Source organism: Podarcis erhardii (genome assembly GCF_964252035.2).
Source record: "Podarcis erhardii genome assembly, chromosome: 4".
NCBI lineage: Eukaryota > Metazoa > Chordata > Lepidosauria > Squamata > Lacertidae > Podarcis > Podarcis erhardii.
This window is the reverse complement of record NC_138508.1, coordinates 18344527-18371332: the sequence shown is the minus strand read 5'-3', so window position 1 is coordinate 18371332 and position 26806 is coordinate 18344527. Positions and strand designations below refer to the sequence as shown.

Genomic DNA, 26806 nt, shown 5'->3' with positions numbered 1-26806 from the left:
TCTAACTAAACATGTGAACTAAAATCTACCTTGGCTGAAACAATTCATGTGTATAAACAATGGTTAGAACCATCAAATAGAATTATATGGTACTTTTTAACATGCTTATATAAAAAGAGCAATTTTCATCTAATAAGTCTTGAATGGTGAATTTGAGGCATCAGCACCACGAAGAGCACAGCTAGCAGAAATTTGTGGGAAATGTCTGAACATGACTGGTGTCTTGGGTATTTTGGATGGGCTAATCTGAAAGTGGTCTGCTGGTTTCAAAACAACTGGCAATGGAAATGAGAATTTTTATCAGCATTCAGAATATCCCATGTTGGAAGTTACATCTGACGCCCACAATAACTAGTGGGTAGGTTTAGAAATACAGGGGAACCTTGGTTCCCGAATGCTTCCGTTGTCATACGTTTCAGTTCTCAAACGCTGAAAACCTGGAAGTAAATGCTTCCGTTTTCAAACGTTTTTTGGAACCCGAAAGTGAGACATGGCTTCTGTTGAGTGCAAGAAGCTCTTGCAACCAATGGGAAGCCGCACCTCGGTTTTCAAATGTTTCGGAAGCCAAATGGGCTTCCGGAACGGATTTTGTTTGAGAACGGAGGTACCACTGTATACCTTAAGATATCTGTATCTGTAGAGATAAGGCAGTAGATGGCCTTGGCCATTATCTACTGTTCATATTCATGATCCCCCTACTTTTGTTTGCCTCCGGCTCCATTCACCACTGGCATTTGGCCCCCAAAAGGTTGCCCAGAGGGAAATGTGGCCCTCAAGCTGAAAAGGTTTCCTGATCCATGTGGTAAACCATAGCTAACAGCTTACTATGGACACACAAATGGCTCTCACTTCTTTTCCCCTTATGAGGTGCAATTCATGATGCCTAGCATTATTTCTGAACAGAGAATTGTTGTTTGTTTAGCTCCAAAACAAGCCACAACATGAAGTAATGGTTTGTTTTTCGTTTATTAATTGTGGTTTGTTTGAGTGAGAAACAACCAAACCATGATCTCTGCTCCAGGTATAATACTAAGCTGGGGGTCGTGGTTTGCTGTTTCCACTCATGCTAAAGGAGAAGAAAAGCAGGAGTGAGCCCTGCATTCATGGTTAACCATAAGCTATGGCTTTCTGTGACTTGTGAACTAGACCATTGGATGCACTGAATATATGGAGCTCTTGCTAGAAAATTAAATATTTAGTTGCAGTTAAAAATGTTAACAATGAAAGTGGCTTCATTTACTTTTTTCAATAATAAAACTGCACCCAAAGAAGTCTGGGAAGAGAAACATGATAAACTGCCAGTGATGTTTAAGGTTTTATTTTAATAGCTTGCTGTTTTATTGTTTTAGCAGTATATAAATATTATGAGCATCTTTTTATGACCAACTGATCTTTGACAATAAATTATCAAAAGGCTTACTTTTTAAAGACGATGTTTAAAAACTGAATGCACACAGGATTGCTGGGAAGCAGCTGATGGGTTAGTGTAATAGTCATCTTCACAGTTTCATCTCTCCGGGTTACACAAGACAGTTCTGTAACCTAACCAGGGGTCAGTGGAATATATGAGTTATGCGGTTTCTCTTCAGACTACATCTTCTCATTTCTAAATACAGTGGTACCTTGGGTTACGGACGCTTCAGGTTACAGTTGCTTCAGGTTACAGACTCCGCTAACCCAGAAATAGTACCTCGGGTTAATAACTTTGCTTCAGGATGAGAATAGAAATCGTGCAGTGGCGGTGCAGCGGCAGCGGGAGGCCCCATTAGCTAAAGTAGTGCTTCAGCTTAAGAACAGTTTCAGGTTAAGAACGGACCTCCGGAACGAATTAAGTTCTTAACCTGAGGTACCACTGTACTGTAAAAGGATTGTACTGAGAATATTGTAGACCCTGGGATGAGTTAGGAAACTACTGGCTGAAGTCTCATGCCTAGCTTGCTTTTCTTTGAAATGTGCATACGAAAGCCTCTGAGTTCTCTTCATAACTGATAGGAAAGCAGGTATCACACACCAAGCAGCTTCTACAGCCAGCGAACAACAGGAAGTCTACAGACTGTCAAGGCCTGGTATAAATGTCCAGAGAGAATATGGCTATCAATGGCTTCTAGGCATGAAGGCTATGCTACCTCCAGTATCAGAGATGCAAGTAGGGAGACTGCTCATGACCTGTTGGAGGCATCTGGTTGGCTAATGCGAAAACATGATGCTGGACTAAATGGGCCTTTGGCCTAATGTAACAGGGCACTTCTTATGTTTTATCATCAGGCAATTGCACCAATCAGGGAAATAAAATTACTGAATTTCATTACTTGAAATAAATGAATCTCGGGACGGGCAGTTAATTTTACTAACGAAAGACTTTCTCAGAGTTTTATTGTTTTTGCAAGCTATTCATGCTTTGGGGCGGGGGCTAATAAAAAGTTTCCAGGGTCTGGCATAAACCAGATTGGAAGTTATAAGCAAGTTTGAAGTTCCTTTATACATTTTTATGGGGGAATTCCAGAGCATCTATCTTTCACACAACTTCTGCTTTTTTCACACACAAGCAGCAACACACTAAATGAACAAACAAAATGAAGAGGAAGCATCTGGGAGGAGGAAAGCCCATCTCAGGCCACAGCACGGAGAAGGTCATTTTCCAACAGGCCACCTAGCAAGTCAGACCTTTCCTCTCAGCCCAGCCATGATTAGAACTAATGAGGAAGAAGAGGGCAAAAATGCTGACACTGGATCTGAATAGTATCGGAGCAGAGAGAAGGTGAAAGGATGAAGAAGAGAAGACAGCAGGCAGGAGTGAGGGAATGCAAGTGAGAAGGGGAGACTGGATGACCACCTGTCATGTATTATCTAGTTGAGATTCCTGCATTACTCTTCGTTTTTCTGAGCAACCAGGGGAGAGGGAAGCTGGTCACAGCAGGGGGAGAGACTCCCTGGCTTCTTCAGCAGCCAGCCTCCACTCTGCCTCTGGTTCTGGACTGCTCTCTGCCACAGACTCTTCCTGCTCTTTAGCTTCTGACACCTCCTCCTCCCGGTCTTGTCCTTCTGACCGCTTATCATTGTTTCACCACCAATCCCCTGGCTCTGAGTCTTCTTCCCCTGGGGGTTTACTTGGGGGTTCACCAGCTGGTGCCTCTCACCAAGTCTTGGCGTTCAGCTAGTCCATGACACCCTTGTTAGTGCAGTACAGCTTCCCTAATAGGTAGGCATCCAACCACTGCTTAAAAATCTGTAAGCAATGGGAGTCCACCACCTTCTAAAGCAGTCTGTGTTCCATTGTCAGAGGAGCTCATACCATTAGGAAGTTCTTGTGATTTGAATCTACTGTTTTAGGGCCTATCCTCTGGAGCAACACAAAACGAATTTGTTCCATCATCTATAAAACAACTCTTATGATATTTGAAGGCTAACATATAACCTCTTAAGCAACTCTTTCCCAAACAAAACATACCAGAATGTTGGCTCCTGCATATTTTAATGATGCACACGATCTTACCTTATTCTCCAGTTTCTCTGTTAGAAACAGAGATGCACCATCAAATACTTTGGTTTTCCCCTGAAATTCAGCATGGCTATACAACAGTGCAGTCCGCAAACGTCTCGACACCAGCTCTGGCATAAATTCTACATGATACTGGTAAAGCTGCCATTCCCTTGGCAAGCCTAAACTAAACAGGTTGGTAACAAGTTTCACAGGAATTCCACTTGAGCCTGAAATAGACAAACTTTATTAAAATTCACTTTGCATGAACAAATATGTATTCTTGATTCTTTTCAATGTGCTGCTAGCCTTGGTTGGGTAAAACTTTTCTCCAGGCAAGGACAGACCTAAACTACAAATCACTCCTACTGTACCAATGGATCTAGTTACAGGTAGGTAGCCGTGTTGGTCTGCTGTAGTCAAAACAAAATTTAAAAATTCCTTCCAGTAGCACCTTAGAGACCAACTAAATTTGTTATTGGTATGAGCTTTCGTGGTATCTGAAGAAGTGTGCATGCACATGAAAGCTTATACCAATAACAAACTTAGTCGGTCTCTAAGGCGATACTGGAAGGATTTTTTTTATTTTGTACCAACGGAGATATACTTGCAGCTGCCATAACAATGTGCAGTGTTTAGCATACAGAGCCACACAACAGGGGCTAAATATGTGACTGCCTTTCTATTTGAATGTGATATAAATTTACTTTAAGACTATAGGCCTGGTTCACACATAACACTAAGACATGACCAAGTCTATACACAAGCATACAGGTACACACAGTAAAAAGAATAGCAACTTTGTTCTGCCCAACCCTCCAGTCCTGCTGTTGTCACCCTACTCAGAGAAGCCATAGTTTCTCTTTGCGACAAACCTTGGTTTGTCTCCCCTGAACAAACAACAAATCTTGGCTACAGCTTATGGCTTGTCTGGAGCAAGACAAATCACACACCATGAATGACTGTGAGTAGTGCAGCAGCAGCAGAGCTGGTAGGGGGAGTGAAATGGACATCATTTTTACTGTGTCTGCATGTTCACGCTTAGCCATGGTGTGGCTTAGAGCTATGTGCAAACTGGGACAAAAAGTGTATACAATGCCTATGCTATGTATTTGGCATGCATTCAGTTGTGAAGACTGTATGAGATTGGCTCTGGTTCTCTTCAATGTTGTGATACCCTTTCCACTTTCTTCCGTCTCCCCAGGCATGAACGTGCCAAATTAATTAACAACCCAAATCTTGATAGAATAACACAATATAAAAAGTAAACACACCTGAACTAGGGATCAGAGAAATCCTCTGAAAATGGACTTATCAAGCAGATTTCCTTCTGTCTCCCTGTTTACACCCCACTTTGAGAGGGGCCATCTTTTGTATTTATGCTGCCACAAGACTGCTGAATTTTAGCAATCATTTTGCCAAGGTACAAATTCTCTGTTCAGGCTGTTTTATAAATTGGTCTAGTGCATAGGTAGGCAACCAGTGGTCCACATAACTGATGTGGTTAAAGGCCCCCCCCCACTGGCCTGCCAGCGCCCAACACTTTTCTGGTGGCGGTGGCTGCAGCAGCATCACTGGGGGAAGATGTGTGCAGAGTCAAGCAGCCTTTGTCATGCCCTACAAATGAAGTGGCTTCAGTGTGGGTGCAACCAAGTTTGCTTGGAAAGAGCAATTCATATTTTTCAGTTTAAAGCAGACAGGAAGAGCCTGTGGCTAGACCATGAGACTTTTCAAGAGAGAAAAAGAGAAAGAGAGAGCAAGAGATTGGTTATTTGGTGGCTTTGTGCCTTCTCTCTTTCTATAACTGAGCACACAACTCCAACATTTTCTTAAAACACACACACACTTCCCAATGGCAAGGCTATGCACAGGCAACCCTACTCTCTCCCATAACACGGCAACTGGAATATTGCTGCAGCTTGGCTGCTACAATGCTAATAAAGCTCAGGGCAAAGGCCATGTTGCTGTAGTAGGATGGCTACTTCTAGATGAAAATCCCTTTCCAGACAAAGATTACTATACCTGTTTTAGAATCTTTCACATGTTTTATTGTCTCCCTGGTATTTACTCCCATGTCTTGAAAGTTGCAACGGATCCTTCCCCCTCTGTCCATCACTTTATACCCAGAACTTCCAACAGAGAAGCCATCTAGAAGACAAAGCAAACATAAAATCAAAGAGAATGAGAAAAACTCACCATGAACATCATTTAACTATCAACAAAATGTAAAAAATGAAGAAGCATGGTGAGCTTTTCCAGGAACAGCATATCACAAAACAGGGGTTCTGTTATGCACCCTAATATATTGTTATTAGGGATGCGGGCGGTGCTGTGGGTTAAACCACAGAGCCTAGGGCTTGCCAATCAGAGGGTCGGCAGTTCGAATCCCCGCGACGGGGTGAGCTCCCGTTGCTCGGTCCCAGCTCCTGCCAACCTAGCAGTTCAACAGCAGAAAGTGCAAGTAGATAAATAGGTACCGCTCCAGCAGGAAGGTAAACAGCGTTTCTGTGCGCTGCTCTGGTTCTCCAGAAGCGGCTTAGTCATGCTGGCCACATGACCCAGAAGCTGTACGCCAGCTCCGTCGGCCAATAAAGCAAGATGAACGCCGCAACCCCAGAGTCGTCCATGACTGGACCTAATGGTCAGGGGTCCCTTTACCTTTAATGTTATTGGATTATGTTATTGGTATGTTAGAGTGTCAATGCAGAGCCCCCTTCCCTCTTATGTTCAGCCTCTACATCTATATGTGAATAAAACTAAATAATAATAATAATAATAATAATAATAATAATAATAATAATTTATTTATACCCCGCCCATCTGGCTGGGCTTCCCCAGCCACTCTGGGCGGTTTATCATGAAGATACCACTATCTCCAGTAAACTTCATTCCAAGAAAACCAAACCTTGAATATGCACCCACACCCCTAAAATCTCTACTTCAAAATTGTAGTGTGCGCAACAATATTTTCCTTTGGAAAAGGATTAATCTTAGAGCAAAGCCTCTTCAGATGACCTGAAGGATGAAGTGGTCTGTGTGGAAGAGGGTGCTCTCTCAGATATGCCATGTAAAGTTTTAAAAGCAAAAGTTTTATGTTGTGAACTACCCTGTGATGTACAGATGGAGGGTGGTATACAAACTAAATTTTAAAAAAACCCAAATAATTACCAGCACTTTGAACACCTTATCATGCTCTGGAGAGAAAGATAAGTTAACAATAGTCACTTATTAAATAGTGATTTAAGCCAAACACTTACATTTAGGGGGGCTGTTCCCAGAACTTGTATGAGAAGTTTCTTTCTGCAAAGCAAAAGAATCCCCACTCCCAGAGCAACTCTGTGAAGTAGAAATGGCAGAAAAGACAGTGCCACAATGGTAGTAAATATCATTAAAAATACTATGCACAAAAGTAATTTACTTTAAAGAAAAACAAACCATTCCCTATTGACATGTGGTAGAATAGAAGTGTAGAGATGTTTGTTCATCAAAACAATTGAATGCTTCAATGGGGACTACTTGTGGCCTGCCAGATATTGCTGTACCCCAACTTCCATCAGCCCCAGCCAGCATGGTCCATGGTCAGGCATGATGGGAGCTGTAGCCCAGCATCTAGAGAGGCAGATTCCATACCCCGGGTTTAATGCAGCCAACAAGTAAAGAACAGACCCCTTTAAATATATAGTATAATACAATCCATGTTATCAGGCTCTATATCCTGAGAAGTGGGCTGGAAAGTGTTTAATTTCATTTATTAAAACTTTCAGTTATTAAATTAAAAACAATACCTGTCTCTGATATAGTGCTTTACCACCTTCTATATTTAATCAATTAATCCTTACAACAGACCTGTTAAGGCAGGTCTGGGTCACTTTCTGCAACTGGACTTCTCTGCGACCCATCCCCTCTGCAGGGAGGTGGGACCAATTCAGATGGTCCGCCCCCGCCACTTAATGGATCCAAATGGTTTCCAGAGAGTGGTAGGGGATGCTTTATCCCATGTTGATGGCCTTTCAGCTGATTCCCTGGTGGCCCGCTGGAATGTGGAGCTAACCAGGGCTATTGACTGTTTGGCTCTGAAGCGCCCTCTCCGATTGCATGGAGCCCGGACAGCCCTGTGGTTTTCCACGGATCTGAGGGCAATGAAACAATCGTTGAGACGGCTAGAGCGCTGGTGGCGGATAACTCATTCCGAATCTGACCGGACACAGGTTAGAGCTCAACGTCGAGCCTACCAAGTGGCGATAGCGACGGCGAAGAAGAATTTCTTCATCGCCTCTATTGCATCTGCAGAAAACAGCAGCAGGAGACTTTTTCAGGTGGTTCACAATTTAGCGGAACCACCTGCAACATCAGGGCCCAGTACGGGCCACATGTTCTCCTGCAATGATTTTGCAAAGTTTTTTGCAGATAAAATTGCTCAGATTCGGGAAGAAGTAGACTCCACCGTGGGAGCAGGGCCGGGGCGGGAGAGTGCTAGAGTTCTGTCTAGTCAAGTTGAGTGGGGTCAATTCCAATCTGTTACCCCCGAGGATGTGGACAGGCTGCTTGGACGAGTGAAACCAATCACCTGTCTCCTGGATCCTTGCCCATCCTGGCTTATAAAAGCTAGCTGGGAAGGACTGGGCGATGGGCTTCGTGGGGTGGTGAATGCTTCCCTCCGTGAGGGAGCCTTCCCAGACCCACTGAAAGAGGCGGTTATTAAACCGCTTCTTAAAAAACCATCTTTAGATGCGGCGACGATGGCCAACTATCGCCCAGTCTCAAATCTTCGATTCTTGGGCAAGGTGATTGAGCGAGCGGTTGCCGAACAACTCCAGGCACGCCTGGAAGAAGTGGACCATTTGGATCCCTTCCAGTCGGGATTCAGGCCTCATCATGGGACTGAAACTGCCTTGGTCGCACTGGTTGATGATCTCCGGCGGGCTAGGGACAAAGGTGAGAGCTGTTTCCTAGTTCTGCTGGATCTCTCAGCGGCGTTTGATACCATCGACCATAACATCCTTCTGGACCGTCTTGAGGGGCTGGGAGCTGGGGGCACTGTCATACAGTGGTTCCGCTCCTTCCTCCTGGGCCGTGTTCAGAAAGTGGTGGTGGGGAATGAGTGTTCAGACCCCTGGGCTCTCACTTGTGGGGTGCCTCAGGGTTCTGTCCTCTCCCCCATGCTTTTCAACATTTACATGCAGCCGCTGGGAGAGATCATCAGGAGGTTTGGGCTGGGTGTTCATCAGTATGCGGATGATACCCAGCTCTACCTCTCTTTTAAATCAGAACCAGTGAAGGCGGTGAAGGTCCTGTGTAAGTGTCTGGAGGCGGTTGGAGGATGGATGGTGGCTAACAGATTGAGGTTGAATCCTGACAAGACAGAAGTACTGTTTTTGGGGGACAGGAGGCGGGCAGGTGTGGAGGATTCCCTGGTCCTGAATGGGGTAACTGTGCCCCTGAAGGACCAGGTGCGCAGCCTGGGAGTCATTTTGGTCTCACAGCTGTCCATGGAGGCACAGGTCAAATCTGTGTCCAGGGCAGCTGTTTACCAGCTCCATCTGGTACGTAGGCTGAGACCCTATCTGCCTGCGGACTGTCTCGCCAGAGTGGTGCATGCTCTGGTTATCTCCCGCTTGGACTACTGCAATGTACTCTACGTGGGGCTACCTTTGAAGGTGACTCGGAAACTACAACTAATCCAGAATGCGGCAGCTAGACTGGTGACTGGGGGCGGCCGCCGAGACCATAACACCGGTCTTGAAAGACCTACATTGGCTCGCAGTACGTTTCCGAGCACAATTCAAAGTGTTGGTGCTGACCTTTAAAGCCCTAAATGGCCTCGGTCCAGTATACCTGAAGGAGTGTCTCCACCCCCATCATTCTGCCCGGACGCTGAGGTCCAGCGCCGAGGGCCTTCTGGAGGTTCCCTCATTGCGAGAAGCAAAGCTACAGGGAACCAGGCAGAGGGCCTTCTCGGTAGTGGCGCCCGCCCTGTGGAACGCCCTTCCAGCAGATGTCAAAGCGATAAACAACTACCTGACATTCAGAAGACATCTTAAGGCAGCCCTGTTCAGGGAAGCTTTTAACGTGTGATTTTACTGTATTTTTGGTTTCTATGGAAGCCGCCCAGAGTGGCTGGGGAGGCCCAGCCAGATGGGCGGGGTATAAATAATAAATTATTATTATTATTATTATTATTATTATTATTATTATTATTATTATTATTATATTGCAGATGGGAGGCTGAGAGAGAGAATTGAACAGATTACCGAAGCCTTAAGGCTTCCTCTTGAGTTGACGGAACTTGATGACAGAAGCAACAATTGGAAGATTAGAAATAAATATACTGCACAAAATGTGGTTAGGTATTCTGGGGTGTACCTAATGGTGTATAGCCCTGGCCCATCATCTGATTCATTTGTTTGTTTCACCTTGTAAACTTTATAGCGAGTTCTGTGTTTTCATTTGTATATTGTTTGCTTGTTTGCTTAACATTGTTTTCCCTATTTAGCAATAACCATTGGTTACAAGAAGACAAATAATAATGACTAAGGTCTGGGAGCAATAGCCCACCACTTTCCCTCAAAAGATTAGAATTTGTGGAGGTGGTCCAAGACATTTTGGTGCCTAAAACAGAAAGTTTTATGGATGTTGGCATCCATCTGTCTCAGGAGACAATGGAGGAGTGTGCCTTTGGGGCAGAGGTTGCAGCACATGCTGTGGCTACAGAGACTGTCAGAGGAGAGGCAAGTTTTGTTGCAGCTGGGGCAGATGAAGGCATTTGGTTGTGCTGCTGCAGATGCAGCATGGCATTTCTTCTCTTTGTACTCCTCCCAGTCATCATTCCTCCTCTTGACACTGCTATGGATGCACAACCTGTCTCTGTCTCCAGCCACTGTGGTTGTCTGCAAGGGATTCCCAAACGGTGGGGATGACGTTGCCGACCTTCACATGTGAAATAACTGGCAACTTTGCTTGCATTGACTAGTACCCCAAAATCTGCTGCATGTGGTGAGCCTCCGCACTCTGCTTAAGTAGGGACATTTCTGAGACTTGAGTGAATACTCTCCCCCTCCCCATAAAAACAACAAATCAGTCACAACCATATAACCTACATACCGGTTGCAGGGAGCCAGGTTGTCCAAACCTAGGTTCTTCTTCAGAAAGGATTTGCCCTCTGGCTTTTACTCGAGCCCGCCCAGTCATCACTGCAGATTTAAGCTGCTGAAATAAAGAAAAGGATACAGAGAAATCCAGACATTTGAAATGAATGCTATCCAACCAGGTCAAGTTTGAGCAATATAGGTACTACAGTAGAATGCACAAGAAAGAGGGGAATGTGTCTGGGAGGAGGGTGACCAAGATGATAAAGGGTCTGGAAACCAAGCCTTATGAGGAATGGTTGAGGGAATCTGGTATGTTTAGCATGGTAAAAAGTAGACTGAGAGGAGATAGAATAGCCATCTTAAAATATCTCAAGGGCTGTCACATTGAGGATGGAGCAAGCTTGTTTTCTCCTGCTCTGGAGGCTAGGACCCAAACCAATGGATTCAAGTTACAAGACAGGAGATTCAAACTAAACATCAGGAAGAACCTTCTGACAGTAAGAGCTATTTGGCAGTGGAACAGACTCCCTCAGAAAGTGGTGTAATTTCCTTTAATGAGGGTCTTTATGCAGAGGTTGGATCTAGTTGAGATTTCTGCATTGCCGGGAATTGGACTAGATGGCCCCTAGGATTCCTTCCAACTCTTCAGTTCTGATTCTAATTGACTTCCCCTGTATGAAACTACCTGTACACTTAAGTCATTTTAAGAGGTTTCGCCCATATTCCCCAACTCTCATAGGTGCTGTGAGTGGGTGGTTACATGGGACAGGACTATTTCTTTATTTATTGCATTTATATCCCATCTTTTTTCCAAAGAGATCAAGGTGAAGTACAGTGGTACCTTGGTTTTTGAATGCAATCCTTTCCAGAAGACTTCCGAAACATTAAAAAACCGAAGCATGCATTTCCGGAAGCATTTACGTCCTGAAAACTCAATACACAAGCCACGTGGCACATTTGGATTCCAAAAGCCGTTTGAAAACTGAAGCAGTTACTTCCGGGTTTTCAGCGTTTGAAAGCCGAAACCTTCAACTTCTGAGATATTCGAAAACCGAGGTACCACTGTACATGGTTCTCCCTTTCCTTGTTTAATCCTCACAACAACCGTGTGAGGTAGGTTCCACTGAGAGGCAACAACTGACCCAAGGTGAGTTTCACAGCTATGGGGATTTTAATCCTGGTCTCACAGGTTCTAGTCTGACACTCTAACCACTTATTCTCACTGGCTTTTGGTAATGGCATGATTTTAGAACCCCCTCCTAAGACCACAAAAACCCACTCCTAGTTCCTCCCCACAAAGCTTCTTTGTTTCAGCATCTTAATTTAGTTGTTGGTATTTGTAGTAGTAAGGTAAAGGTAAAGGTACCCCTGCCCGTATGGGCCAGTCTTGCCAGACTCTAGGGTTGTGCGCTCATCTCACTCTATAGGCCATGAGCCAGCGCTGTCCGCAGACACTTCCGGGTCACGTGGCCAGCGTGACAAGCTGCATCTGGTGAGCCAGCGCAGCACACGGAACGCCGTTTACCTTCCCGCTGGTAAGCGGTCCCTATTTATCTACTTGCACCCAGGGGTGCTTTCAAACTGCTAGGTTGGCAGGCGCTGGGACCGAACGACGGGAGCGCACTCCACCGGGGGGATTCAAACCGCCGACCTGACGATCAGCAAGTCCTAGGCGCTGAGGTTTTACCCACAGCGCCACCCGCGTCCCTATTTGTAGTAGTACTACTACTACTAATAATAATAATTTATTATTATTATTTATACCCTGCCCATCTGGCTGGGTTTCCCCAGCCACTTTCAGAGGCTCACAACATATCTAAAAACATCAATGCTAAAAAACTTCCCTATTTCTGCACAGGAATTTTATGGTGTGTACAGCAGCCCTTAAATCACGGTTCTGAGAGTTTGCAGATGTTCCTTATTTGAAAGACTGACCTCCTCCCTGCTGTGGATTCAGACAAATTCAAATAATTTAACCTGTGCTTGCTGTTTTTGAGTAGCACTTTCCTATTGTTGCAAATTCTCATTTGGCAATTCTAAGCAATTTTAAGAAAATGTGTAGGAGGCGCCAGCATGGGATTTGCTGGGAGCAGTAGCGTACTAGTAAATTTTAAAACGCTGGAGCTCATCAAAACAGCTCCCCTAGATGAATACAAAAAAAGCAGGCAGCAGGGCTTTCTCCATTATTATTATTATTATTATTATTATTATTATTATTATTATTATTACTGTTGCTGTTGTTGTATGTGTGTAAAAAACAGCAAAGAACAGCTGCACAAATACAGTATAATATCCTGTCTTAGAATCAGTGGGACTGCAATTCACTGTGTTTTCATGACAGTAATAATGAATGAATTTGTATTTGCTCTCCTTGCTTTATGCAAACATATCACAAACATAAAAGCCTTGTTATCACCTCATTCACTTGCCAGAGCAAGGGAGATGTGTCAGCCACCCCTGGGGTTCCAGGAGATGGCATAATCACTCCTGGGTTCCCAGTCCACTGTACCACCATGCATCATATGAGCGGATTGCTTCTAGACACAGATAGTGCATGGGAAAATATTATATTTGTAATGCATTCATAACAATTATGACTTGTTAATTATTGTACACTTCTTGGAAAAGTTGCATTATTTATACCCTTAGATGTAGGGACGCGGGTGGCGCTGTGGGTTAAACCACGGAGCCTAGGACTTGCTGATCAGAAGGTTGGCGGTTTGAATCCCGACGGGGTAAGCTCCCGTTGCTCGGTCCCTGCTCCTGCCAACCTAGCAATTCAAAAGCACGTCAAAGTGCAAGTAGATAAATAGGTACCGCTATGGCGGGAAGGTAAATGGCATTTCCGTGCGCTGCTCTGGTTCGCCAGAAGTGGCTTAGTCATGCTGGCCACATGACCTGGAAGCTGTACGCCGACTCCCATGGCCAATAAAGCGAGATGAGCGCCGCAACCCCAGAGTCGGCCACGACTGGACCTAATGGTCAGGGGTCCCTTTACCTTTACCTATACTGCATTGTACTACAGTTTCAAGCACTTTTTCTTTGCCCCCCCCCATTTCGTTCACATTATTTGCACAGTGGAAAAAAATTCAATAGTTTTTTTAAAAAAACAACGAACCAAGACATTGGGAGAGGAGAAATGTAGCAGGAGGTTCCTACACAGCTGGAATATGTGTAATGCAAGTGTACAAGGGAAGTGAAGAGAAATGATGGAGGAATAGGCATGAGCGATGATGGATTAGAAATAAAAGACACAGGGGCGGAGGAAGGGGGCTGCGGTAGGGGCAGGTCACCCCGGGTGTCACCACTGAGGGGCCTGCAGCGCGCCCGAGCCACAGGTCTCTCCATACATATGCTACAATGTTACTGTTTTTGTTAAATTAATTGTTTAAATTGTTATTAAGGAAATGATTATTTTTCTCCTTCCAATAAAGCACAGCAGAAAAGTTGTCCAAATGTAGCATTAACTTATTAAACCTCACAATAATTTCATAATTATCTGTCTATGTATTTCTAATAGTATAACCAAATCAGTAATTTTTGATATAATGGTAAAAACTACTCTGAAAAATTATTACTCCAATAGTGAAACCTTCATCTGGTTGTAAATATTAAGATTATACCAGCAGGAATGTCTTTCCTTAAAAAATTTGATTTACTGACTAGTGATTTAAATCAATTTGACTTAAATCAAATCCACCCTGGAGCACACTGATCCCAATTTTTGGGCAGATTTTACATTAGAGGAGAATGTCCTAATAGAGCCAGAGAAGTATACTATATTATACAATTTAAAAATAGATAAAATATACAAAGCATAGTAGCGGTCAAATTGTCAGTGTTTCATCCAGCTCATTTGATGACCTTAGGCCAGTCAGTCTCTCTCATCCCAAACTGAAAGTGGTTGTTGCAAAGTTTAAAATGGGTCTGGATGGTTGGTAAGAACCAAGGGTAATGTCTGGATCCGCTTGGAGTCAGTAAAGGCAGGAGAAAAGGGCAGTAATACCTGGAGCAGTATCTTTATGAAATTGCAACCATGGATTGTACAGGGAATGGATGTTGGGGAGACAGAAATGTGATCTCCCTCTCCCCATCCACCCCAATGGCTGGGCATGTAAAGAGATTATAAAAGGTAAAGGGACCCCTGACCATTAAGTCCAGTCGTGACCGACTCTGGGGTTGCGGCGCTCATCTCGCTTTACTGGCCGAGGGAGCCGGTGTTTGTCCACAGACAGCTTCCGGGTCATGGGGCCAGCATGACTAAGCCGCTTCTGACGAACCAGAGCTGCGCACGAAAATGCCGTTTACCTTCCCACCGGAGCGGTACCTATTTACAGTGGTGCCCCGCAAGACGAATGCCTCGCAAGACGAAAAACTCGCTAGACGAAAGGGTTTTCCGTTTTTCGAGGTGCTTCGCAAGACGAATTTCCCTATGGGCTTGCTTTGCAAGACGAAAACGTCTTGTGAGTTTGCTTTCTTTTTCATAAAACTGTTAATACCCGGGGAATCCGCGCTCCGCAAGACGAAAAAATCGCTAAACGAAAAAACTCGCAGAACAAATTAATTTCGTCTTGCGAGGCACCACTGTATCTACTTGCACTTTGACATGCTTTCGAACTGCTAGGTTGTCAGGAGCAGGGACCGAGCAACGGGAGCTCACCCCGTCGCGGGGATTCGAACCGCCAACCTTCTGAACGGCAAGTCCTAGGCTCTGTGGTTTAACCACCTGCCACCCACGTCCCTTAAAATTTACTATGCTCTTACACCGCCCTTCATCCAGGACCCTATAAAATACAGCATTATAGATAACAAAAGTAGCTAAAAAACACTGAATGCAACATCAGCAACAAAACTAAAAGACAAAAAATAAATAAATTACGAAGTCGACTGAGGGATTGCAGATTAACATGTCTGGATATTGTGGTGGTTTTTTAAATAGAAAAACCCCATAATTTAGCTGCTTGAAAACAAAGATTATGGCGGAAGGTGGGGGTTGGGGAAAAAAGCCAAGATTTGGGGAAACCGAGCCTTGGAGCCGGCGGGAGTCTGAATTAGGGTTGGGGGGGAAGCCCATGCAACGGTTTAGGAGACGCGGGTTCAAATCGCCCCTTTGGCAGCCGCACCCAACTCTCCTTAAATGAACGGCTTTTTTTCCCCAAAAAAAACAACCACCCTAATACAAAATACGTGAGGGTATATTCTTATTCTTCTCATTTGCTTAAACCAGTACTGACCCCGGGGGGGGGGTGACACTTGGCAGAGGAAGCTCAAAGCCTCCTCTTTCCTCCCTTCCCGCCTCGCACTGAAAGCGGAGGTGCTTCGCCCCGCAACCCCCGCTCCCCTCCCCCCCCCCGCGCACGTGCCTCGGCGCGAAGCCTCGCGGCCGCCAACGACCCGCCAACGCCGGGCGCGCGCGCGTGGCGCCCACCAACCGCTGCCAGAGAGGCGCTGCTGCCGGCGTCCTCGCGCAGTTGACGCCCTCGCTCGGCGTGCTGCTCCTCTTCCTCGCCCGCCGTTGCAGTTTGCCGTTTCTGCCGGCAGGGGGCGGTGCGGGGAGGGGGAGGAAGCGAGCGTGCCCCGTATATTCCGAATAAATTAATTTTCCGTTGCTGGACATTGTGGGTAGGATATGCAGGGGTGACGGGGCAGGAGGAAAGTTTATTTTATTTTATTTTATTTTATTTTATTTTATTTTATTTTATTTTATTTTATTTTATTTTATTTTGCAATCCGATGGTTTCCTCGGGTGATAAAAAGGTAATTTGCAATGAGCACAAGCGCACGCAAGAATCGCGTTGTGTTTTTCCTGCTCTGCCCGAGGCCGTCGCTGGGAGTAACGCGTGCTCCAGTTTTTGCTGTGCTCCAGTTCATCTGTGTCTGTTCATCCAGTTCATAAACAGTGTCACGCTTATGATCATCTTTTATTCTCTTGTTAGTTATGCTGTTTTAAATGTGCATTTTATATTTGACTTCACTTAGCAATGTTTTCTTTTGAAATGTTTTAAGATTTTTTTTGTTAACTTTATGTATTCCGTAGTTAACCTCCTTTGTGATGTTTTATTTTGAAATCTATGATAATATTTTAGTTTTAATTACATTGCTTTGACTGTTTATACAGTGGACGCTCTGGTTGTGAATGTGATCCGTGCGGGAGGCACGTTCGCAACCTGCAGCGCCGCATCTGCGCACACGCAGGTCATGATTAGGCGCTTATGCGCAAAGCGCAATTTAGCACCTCTGTGCATGTGCAAGCGCTGAAACCTGGAAGTAACCCATTCCGGTACTTCTGGGTTTGGCGCAGTGTGCAACCTGAAAACACGCAACCTGAAGGGTCTGTAACATAGCTGTTAACATTTCCCTTTTTTAAAGGGAAATTCCCTTATTCCAAATAGGATTCCTCGCAAGAAAAGGGAAAAGTTGACAGCTAAGGTCTGTAACCCAAGGTATGACTGTATTTGACTTTCTTCGGATGGTTTTATTTAGATTTTATTGATTTAGTATGCTGTAAACCACTTTGAGATTTTTCTTAAAAATATAAAGTGGTATAGAAGTTAAATAAATAAAACAAAAATAAAATCTGGGTTTTGTGTGTGCAGGCTCCCCCCCATAAAATGTATATAAGACTTGATTTTTTGTTTTTGTTTTTAAAAGCACTTTAAAAGCCCTTGAAGCATTTTGCAAAAATAAAAAAAGATAAAATAATCCGGGGGGGGGGGACGACGACAATTAAAACCAAGTATTTGAAAAATTCAAAAAAAACAAAAAACAAACCCATGATAAACTTAAAACACATGTCCGTATTGCATGCGTCTGGTTAGGCTTGCCTAAGCAAGAGTGTTTTTAAGCAGCCACTGGAAAACGCATCAATAAAATAAACAGGAACAGTTGTGATAACAATTCATCCAGATCCTTTGCAGGGCAGGATTTAGGTTTGATAAGGCCCCAACCTACTGAAGGTAATGGGGCCCTTTATATGTCCAGCTGTCCTGTGCCAACAAGAAATTGCCACTGTTTTTTGTGTTGAACATATGCTATATCAGGGGTAGGCAACCTAAGGCCTGGGGACCAGATGCAGCCCAATCACTTCAATCCGGCATGTGGACGGTCCAGGAATCAGCATGTTTTTACATGAGTAGAATGTGTGCTTTTATTTAAAATGCATCTCTGGGTTATTTGTGGGGCCTGCCTGGTGTTTTTGCATGAGATTTTATTTTATTTTATTTTATTTTATTTTATTTTATTTTATTTTATTTTATTTTATTTTATTTTATTTCTATACCGCTTTATATTTTTAAGAAAAATCTCAAAGCGGTTTACAGCATACTAAATCAATAAAACCATCCGAAGAAAGTAGAATGTGTGCTTTTATTTAAAATGCATCTCTGGGCTATTTGTGGGGCATAGGAATATGTTCATTCCCCCCCCCCAAAAAAAAGTTGGCGCACCACATGGTCTGAGGGATGGTGGACTGGACCACGGCTGAAAAAAGGTTGCTGACCCCTGTGCTATATAGTAATTTATGTACCTAATAGGTATCTAAAGCCATTTGCACATAACAAAATATGTTTTTTTATCAAAGTAATTGTTGAACTTATCCTATATTTTGGAAATATACATCCATTTTCTTTTCCCTTTAATTTTTTGGGGGGCCCCCAAGAGAGTGGGGCCCCAAGCTATAGCTTGCTTAGCTTATACGTAAATCCGGCACTGATCCTTTGCAGAGGCCAGTTGGAGCAGGCTGAGAGCTGGTTGATTCCTCCTCTTGGGTCATTTTATTGATGCACAATGCTGAGCTCCCTTGTTTTCAGTGCAAATCTTCACTCACCCACTTCTTCCCTGGTGGGGGGGTGTGTACATTTTGTGGTTTGCCTCGGGTGCCAGAATGTCTTGGGCCGACCCTTGGGCTAACCACAAGCTGTAACTGCTCTGTCTCCTATGGTTTGCAGCTTGCGGTTTAGATATCACCCCATATAGGCAGATAGACAGACAGACAGATGATACGTGATTCATTAAAACAGCGGCACTGTGCAGTTGAGGTTCACTTTCCACATTCAGCTGAAACACAAAGCATCCACTCTTTTGCTGCATTTGTATTTTCCTATCGCATCTGTTATAATGTAGTGGATTTATCTGACTATTCTTGATCACTCCAGCAGGCAGCAGATGGGCACAACAGATCGCGTGGGTGTGATTTGTGAGAGGAACAAATGAACTGAAATGCCGTCAGGCCTGATTCTGGAATATTGGCTGGCACCCAAGAACATCCCTCTGAAAGCGACACGTGGAGAATAATCTTCCCAAGGTGAAGATAACGTGGCACATCGCTCCAGCAGTCAGAGGGCACAATGCTCAGCCTGATTGTTGTTGTTGTTTAGTCGTGTCCGACTCTTCGTGACCCCATGGACCAGAGCACGCCAGGCACTCCTGTCTTCCACTGCCTCCCGCAGTTTGGTCAGCCTCATGCTAGCAGCTTCGAGAACACTATCCAACCATCTCGTCCTCTGTCGTCCGCTTCTCCTTGTGCCCTCCATCTTTCCCAACATCAGGGTCTTTTCCAGGGAGTCTTCTCTTCTCATGAGGTGGCCAAAGTACTGGAGCCTCAGCTTCAGGATCTGTCCTTCCAGTGAGCACTCAGGGCTGATTTCCTTCAGAATGGATAGGTTTGATCTTCTTGCAGTCCATGGGACTCTCAAGAGTCTCCTCCAGCACCTTAATTCAAAAGCATCAATTCTTCGGCCATCAGCCTTCTTTATGGTCCAGCTCTCACTTCCATACATCATTACTGGGAAAACCATAGCTTTAACTATACGGACTATACTATCGCTTTTCTGCGCCTGGGTGCTGATAATATTCAGGAGGTACTTGGTTCACAGGAACTTGTGCCTTTTTTGTTGGGGGTCTCTGGCAGGTGGAATACATTGGAGCATGAGGTAGCAGATAAGATAGGACTTGAATCGTAGAGATCAAGGTTCAAATTCCCACCTAACTATGAAACTCATTTTCGGCCAGATACTTTCACCACCAAAGATACTTAGACCTTCCAGGTCTCCTCTGGCTGAGGGACTCAAGGCTGTCAGCAATGCTCAGATTGAAGGCCAAACTGTTTACCTAGCACATGGGTAGGCAAACTAAGGCCCGGGGGCCGGATCCGGCCCAATAGCCTTCTAAATCTGGCCCATGGACAGTCTAGGAATCAGCGTGTTTTTACATGAGTAGAGTGTGTCCTTTTATTTAAAATGCATCTCTGGGTTATTTGTGGGGCATAGGAATTCATTCATATATATTTTTTCAAAATATAGTCCGGCCCCCCACAAGGTCTGAGGGACAGTGGACCGGCCCCCTGCTGAAAAAGTTTGCTGACCCCTGATCTAGCATCAGGGTTTGCTCCAGAGGGTGGCGAGGTTGGGCATTTGCCAGGGCCCCCAAATCGGCAGAGGGCCCACCAACCTAACTCACTTTGCACAGAATATCCAATGAGACTGGATGCAGCTTCACATTTAAAGCAGTATCATACCACTGTCATGGCTTCCCCCCAGTTATGGGAACTGTAGTTTGCTAAGGGTGCAGAGAGTTGTTAGGAGACCCCTATTCTCCTCACAGAATTACAGAGTGGTTTAACAATTAGTCCCTCTTCCCAGGGAACTCCGGGAATCGTAATAGCTCTGTGCCTGCCTACACTTTTAAAGACACCTGCTAAAAATGTGCTTTTTTTGCAGCAAGCCTTCCCAGACATGGAATTGACTTGTACCGATTTCATCTCTGCTTTATTTATAGGGGCAAGTTTGCTGAGTGGGATTGCGGCTTGAAGTCTACCGATATCCAGCTGGCTGAAGTCTATAGTGATGGACTTAATGGAAACTGGCAGGGGTTGGCGGGTGAAAGCTGGTGGAGCTTGCATTTGGAAGCGGGCAGATGTTTCAAGGCTGGTGTTTGTGGATGTCAGCTGGTTGAAACTCACCTTCGGAGCCCAGTCAACAGAAGCCGGTGGATATTTGTGGACTGAAGCAGGACACAAACATAAACGAATGGAGAGCAAATTATGACCGATTGTATCTGCTGGTGTTCATCGTGGATGCTGGTGTTGTTGATATGCAGCGTCCCGTGCACAGCGGAAGGATGAGGAGTATGTGCTACATACTGTATATTGCTTTATTTACATTTCAAAGCTGGTATGTTACAGAAAACATCTTGCCTCTGCCGGAGCAGAGAAAAGCATCCTCTCTCCTCTAAAGCACACACTGAACTGCAAAGAACAGTGAAAAACAGGAAACCAGTGTACGTCACATCCAGTCTCCCTTTCCCATGGGAAAACCCAACAGTAACTCTGACTGTGGAATGTAAACATTGTCCTGTGACAAGCACTTCGCTGCACAGTGAAGAGAGCAGAAACCAACATCCTCCCCCTTTCTGTGAACATCACTGGGCAGCGTGTTCGTACAATATCAGTACAAACCCAACTTCTGCACATAGGTACAGTGTTGATCCCTTGATACAATCTTGGACAATACATCAGCAGGAATTTCATTACCTGGCATATAGGACACCGTTACGAGTCCCTTCTGAATACGTTCCCTAGCATGTTGCAACTTCAATTGCAAGTGCTTTGTGCTTTGCTTACAACCTTCAGAATTCAGCAAAGCCAAACATGCTTTGTTGTCCTGGTAAACCTGGATTGGACATTTGACAGGAATTTTCATGTCTTTGCACAATTGTAACAACCATTCACAATCTTTAAGTGAATAAGACAGTGCATTCAGTTCAGCTTCACAAGTACTTAAGCTAACTGTTGTTTGCTTCTTGCATGACCAATCAAATAGACCCTGATTGTACATATAGCAAACCCCAGACGTACTTTTCCTGTCTGTAGTGTCACTTCCAAAACTTGCATCTGCAAATATTTCAAGACCACCAGACTTCTGATTGTTAAATCTCAGTCTGTAATGCATAGTGCCTTTCAAATACCGCGCTATGCGTTTCAGAGCTTTCCAATCCTTAACAGTAGGATTGTTGACTTGTCTGCTTAGCAAATTACAGCTAACAGCAATGTCTGGTCTTGAACATCTGGCAATGAAGTTTAGCTTGCCTAGCACACTTCTGTACAGTGTAGTGTCAGAAAATGCTTCTTCAGTGTCATCTACCTGATAACCTGTTGTCATCGGTGTGTCCACAGGGTTAGCATCCATCAGGTTCAGTTTGCTTAACACATCAGCAATTTTCCGTGACTGGTGTACTAGAATGTTACCATCTTGATCTCTCTCTATTTCCAGAGATAGGTAGTTGTTTACCTCACCAAGATCTTTCATGTCAAAGTGCTCTTTCAGTTGAGCTAGGGCATTATTGTACATTGTGACATCCTTCCAAAAGAATAAAAGATCATCAACATAAAACAAACAATACAGTTTCTTTTGCCCCTCCTCTTTGACAAATACACATGGATCAGCTTTCCCTTGCTTAAAACCTAGAGAAAACAATACTTCAGTGAGTTTTGTGTGCCAACACCTTGCACTTTGTTTGAGACCATAAAGGGACTTCTTCAGAGCACAAACAAATCCCTGTTTTACCTGTACGCCATCAGGTGGAAGCATATAAAGTGATTCATCTAGAGATCCGTACAGAAAAGCTGTATTCACATCATGGTGACTAATGTGTAGATTCTCCTCTGCAGCTAGCTTGAGCATAAGCCTAATGCTCTCATACCTCACTGTGGGTGAGTAGGTCTCGTGATAGTCTTCACCTGGTACCTGTGCAAAACCTCTGGCTACCAATCTGGCTTTGTGTCTGACTATCTTGCCATTTTGATCAGTCTTCGCTTTGAAGACCCATTTGCTTCCAAGCAGTTTCATTCCTGGAACTACTGGAACTAGGTCCCATGTTTTGTTCCTTTCCAAGGAATCAAGCTCAGCCTTCATTGCATTTAACCATGGCTCAGCTTCCTTTGAATCCAAATCCTGGATTTCTTGGAAACTTGAAGGTTCAAATACCTTCTTGGAGCTTTTAACAGCTGTTACTGCTATCTTAGCAAACTCATCAGCAAATCTCTTTGGAGGTCTGCCTTTTGTGGCTCTTTGTGATCTGCGAATTAGCCTTAGGTCTTCAACACTCTCCTCTTCCTTCTTAGGAGAAAAATGGCCTATTGTGAACAATGGTTCCTCCAATTCTTGATCAGAGCTTTCAGAGGGTCGCATAGAGGCTTTCGCACTCTTGAAATCCTCTGAATCACCCGATTCAGTTTCAGACTCAGAATCAGAACCTTCATCAGTGGGTGTGGGTTGTTGTGGTTGCTTTTGACTATCCTCAGTCTCATCACTGTCATCAGGATAACATTGGAAAATTCCCACATTCTCCCCCCACTTGGCATTGTACTCAACACTTCTTGTGAGCTTAATTGCCTTTGAGTCAGTCATCATTATTCTGTAAGACCCTTTCTGATAACCTAGAAAGATACCATGCAATCCACGCTTGTCTAACTTGGAGTTTTGTGGTGAGTGAACCCACATGTCAGAACCAAAAATTTTCATGTGTTTGATGTATGGCTTCTTGCCAAACATCTTCTCATACGGGGTACAACCAATCGCTGAAGATAACCTGCGATTATAACTGTAAGTGAAACATGAGAGAGCTTCGGCCCAATAACTCTCTGGAAGATTTGCATCATGCAGCAAGGTTTTTAACCCTTGAAGCAATGTCTGATTTGCTCGTTCCGCAAGTCCATTCTGCCATGGCGAGCGAGGACTAGACAAATCGTGTTGAATTCCTTTCTCAGTCAGAAAAGCTTCAAACTGCTGAGAAGTGAATTCTCCCCCGCGATCACTGAAAAGAGTCTTTACCTTCTTACCATGCACATTTTCCAACCAAGCACAGAATTCCTTGAACCTAGGAAAAGCCTCTGATTTCTGCTTGAGATTGTACACATAAATATACCTGGAAAATGCATCAATGAGAACCATGAAGTACCTGTTTCCTCCCAAAGAGGGCGCTAGTGGTCCAACCAAATCAGCATGAACAATTTGGTATGGTTCTGTAGCTTGCCTACTAGACACCTTACCTTTCGCAGCCATTTTTACCTTGTTTGCTGCGCATGCCTTGCACTTCATGTGGTACCTGCAGGGTTTAATAGTCATACCTTCAACCAAGGCAGGCATCTTAGATACTGCCTCAAAATGCAAATGACCAAATTTCCTGTGAAAATCATGAATACATTCTGTATGCAAACTTTTGTTAGTACCTGCAATGCAACAAGTGTCATCCTGCACAACATCATCATAATACAAAACATACAAACGATCAACATATTCAGCATACAATACATAATCATTTTTCTTTGTGATGATGCACCTTTTGTTCTTAAAGGAAATGTCAATATTCCGCTCATTCAGCTGTCCAACGCTGAGCAGATTATGTTTGGCATCCGGCACATAAAGCACATTCTGTATCGATAAGTCCAAACTGTGAAGAACAACAGTTCCGTAGCCTTTACTGGGGATTGTGTGGTCATCCGCTTGGTGAATCGCACCTTCCTGCGGTGTAAAAGACACGAACAGTCGCTTATCGTTGCACATGTGGTGCGTTGCCGCTGAATCAACAACGAAGAAAGATCTAGACGTCTTCTGGACCTCTGCAACTTTTGGAGTGAAGCGTGAGACCATTGCCTTGGGCTGCGTTGTCCTGGACACTGGACCTTTGCCTTTGCTCTGGCCTCTTCCACGCGATGAGCTTCCACTGCGCTGCTCTGTCTTGGCCCTGGGATATTTGCATTCCCTCTTCATATGGCCTAGACGTCCACACGAGTAGCATTTCACTGCCTTCAAAGCTTTGGCGCCATCTGGTGGTTCCACTGCACTATGGGATGACGACTGTGAAGTCTCCCCCTTGCTCATGCAGCCAGCACCCCGCCGGTCTGCTTGATTCTGAATCATGGCAGTATCACAGGCTACTGTGAGTTGAGCATTTGGCTGATCAGTGGTATCAAATTCCCCACTTGCCTCAGCCAGCCTTCTGCAGCTAGCCATCATGACTCTGGCATTAGCCTTCTGCGTCATCTCTGCTTTAAATCATGCTGCTTTATACAAGCTGCGTCTGTGCTGCTTCATTCCAAAGGCAAGTTCAAAACAGGAAAGTTCTAAAGTGCTTTCTCTATGCTGCCTTATATCCATGCTGCGTCACTTCTGCAGCTGCTTTACTCCAAGAGCACTTTTAAAAGTTACTTTCGATTTCCCCGCATAGTAACTTTGCCCGGCAAACGGCTTTAAAAGTTCAAAGTCCAGCCATAAAGCCATTAATTAGAAGCTGGCAGGCTGCCCGGAGCAGTAGCACATACCTCATCAATCATCTTGACGCGCAGAGCAGATTCTGTTCCGATCTGTCCCCCTGCATTCCGATCCTTTGCCGGCACTCCGATTCGACTTCTGGAGCCCATTCTTAAGATGACTGCGTTTTTCTGGGCCCATAACCAATGTTGTTGATATGCAGCGTCCCGTGCACAGCGGAAGGATGAGGAGTATGTGCTACATACTGTATATTGCTTTATTTACATTTCAAAGCTGGTATGTTACAGAAAACATCTTGCCTCTGCCGGAGCAGAGAAAAGCATCCTCTCTCCTCTAAAGCACACACTGAACTGCAAAGAACAGTGAAAAACAGGAAACCAGTGTACGTCACATCCAGTCTCCCTTTCCCATGGGAAAACCCAACAGTAACTCTGACTGTGGAATGTAAACATTGTCCTGTGACAAGCACTTCGCTGCACAGTGAAGAGAGCAGAAACCAACAGCTGGCTGGCGTACGCTTGTGTGTGGGAATGGGAGGTCTCAAAAATGGTCTGGGCGAAATGGTACATGTATGTGAGCGAATGGGGTGGGATGTGTGGAAATGTTCATGATTAGATGGAACCTGTGGAAGCTGGAAGGCTGAATGAAAGTTAGCATATAAAGTCACCAGGCAGAAGTCAGTGGAAGTGCCTGGATGATGTTGCCATATGGTAGCCGTCCCATTCGTGGTCCCATGGATGTCTGAAGCCAGTGAAGTTTCCTCAAGGCCACCCATGAAAGCAGTGAAGAGAACTGCAGGGCTTAAGCAAGGCAGCTTATATTTCATTTGAAGAAACGCCTTTCTAAACACATCCACCTGCAGTAGCTATTCTATCTTTTTATTCAAAGTCTCATAATGGGATATCACACACCTGACTTGGTATCGTTACACAGGAAAGGTGTGCTGGGTAAGAAATAAGCAAACCCCTGTGGAGGTGGCTCCAAAATTGTCAGGCCACGGGAGGTTGTGCTGATGCTATTGGCTGTGGACTGCTTGTGATGTCACAAAACATGGTGGCTGAGGGAGAAATGACAGTTATCGGAAGAGGTACAGGTGAAGAGGCTCTGGAGAAGTTGGGTCGGGCAGCTGTCTATTTGAGTTGCCTGTTGTCCTGTGCCTTACCTACGTAGCTATCAAAAAAGTCACAACTGATTTTTGTCACAGAGAATCCAGCTGCCCACCATAAACTTTTAAGGATCCTCAGTGTTTGAAAAACTTCCTTTTAGCTGAAACATCACCATTAGGTCTAGTAAGGTACTTCAGGATGCAGATTTTTAAGAGGAAAGAACCCCAGTCAAATGTAGGAGTTCAGAGTGTGAGCTATGATGAACCACAAAGACCCGGAATTGAATCTCACTGCTGCCCTCAATAAAAAATCCCAAAGAGGGGGAAATGTGTGTGTGTCTTTCTCCCCCCCCCCCCCATCCTTCCTTCCTTCTTCCCTGCCCCACATATTTACAAGGTAGTCTTCCTGGGCCCTTTTTGTCTGAGATCATTTCAGCTGGCAATGTTGAGGATTAAGACTGGGCCCTTATGCACAAAATGTAGGGTGCTGCCTTATACCCAATCAGCCCCTTGGTTCATCAACATGGTGCCCATCCCATAACCACTTTCTGCACCTCACTGGTTGTGCTCAGTGGATATCAGGTTTATATACAAGAACCAAGTTGATCCCGGAAGCCTGAAGTCTACCCATGATTGTTAGAATGGATGCATTTCTTGCAGCCAAGGAAGGGGACTGGTGATTCTACAGCTGCAGCTCACAGGGTGTATTTGGAAGATAATTATGAACACATTCAAATTGTTGGCATCAAACACTTAATCAGATGGAAATCTGATATCTCTTGGCAGTTGAGACAACTCTCTTAGCAAAAGATACTTTGGAGAACACAGCTAGAGGAATCGATACAGGTAAATCAGCACGAATGCAGTT

The 26806-nt window shown here is 44.6% G+C and overlaps 2 protein-coding genes and 1 long non-coding RNA gene across 11 annotated transcripts in view; 1 reads left to right on the top strand and 2 right to left on the bottom strand.

The window, feature by feature from the left end:
* Positions 1-15969, bottom strand: part of PIWIL4 (piwi like RNA-mediated gene silencing 4) — a 32923-nt gene extending 16954 nt beyond the window's left edge. Inside the window, exons 1-6 of one of the 8 annotated variants that reach the window (XM_081860223.1) lie at positions 15930-15969; positions 10580-10684; positions 6736-6814; positions 5501-5626; positions 3494-3708; positions 1421-1542 (exon numbers count right to left, since the gene is read on the bottom strand). In XM_081860223.1, the coding sequence (XP_081716349.1) occupies positions 1421-1542; positions 3494-3708; positions 5501-5626; positions 6736-6814; positions 10580-10666 (629 nt within the window). In that variant the 5' untranslated portion in view covers positions 10667-10684; positions 15930-15969. The other 7 variants (XM_081860226.1, XM_081860225.1, XM_081860224.1 and 4 more) reach the window with 7 other exon arrangements.
* PANX1 (pannexin 1) overlaps positions 12324-26806 on the bottom strand; it is a 145759-nt gene continuing 131276 nt past the window's right edge. The window contains exon 6 of the transcript XR_014156155.1: positions 12324-12339. The gene's annotated coding sequence lies outside the window, so the exon portion shown is untranslated. The remainder of the gene's footprint in view (positions 12340-26806) is intronic.
* On the top strand, positions 16215-20618 carry LOC309341323. Of its 2 annotated transcripts, XR_014156210.1 has the most exons (3): positions 16215-16323; positions 18720-18868; positions 20341-20618. It is a non-coding gene; the product is annotated as an uncharacterized lncRNA (long non-coding RNA). The 2 variants fall into 2 exon arrangements; XR_014156211.1 differs by lacking the exon at positions 16215-16323 and having other exon boundaries at positions 18341-18868.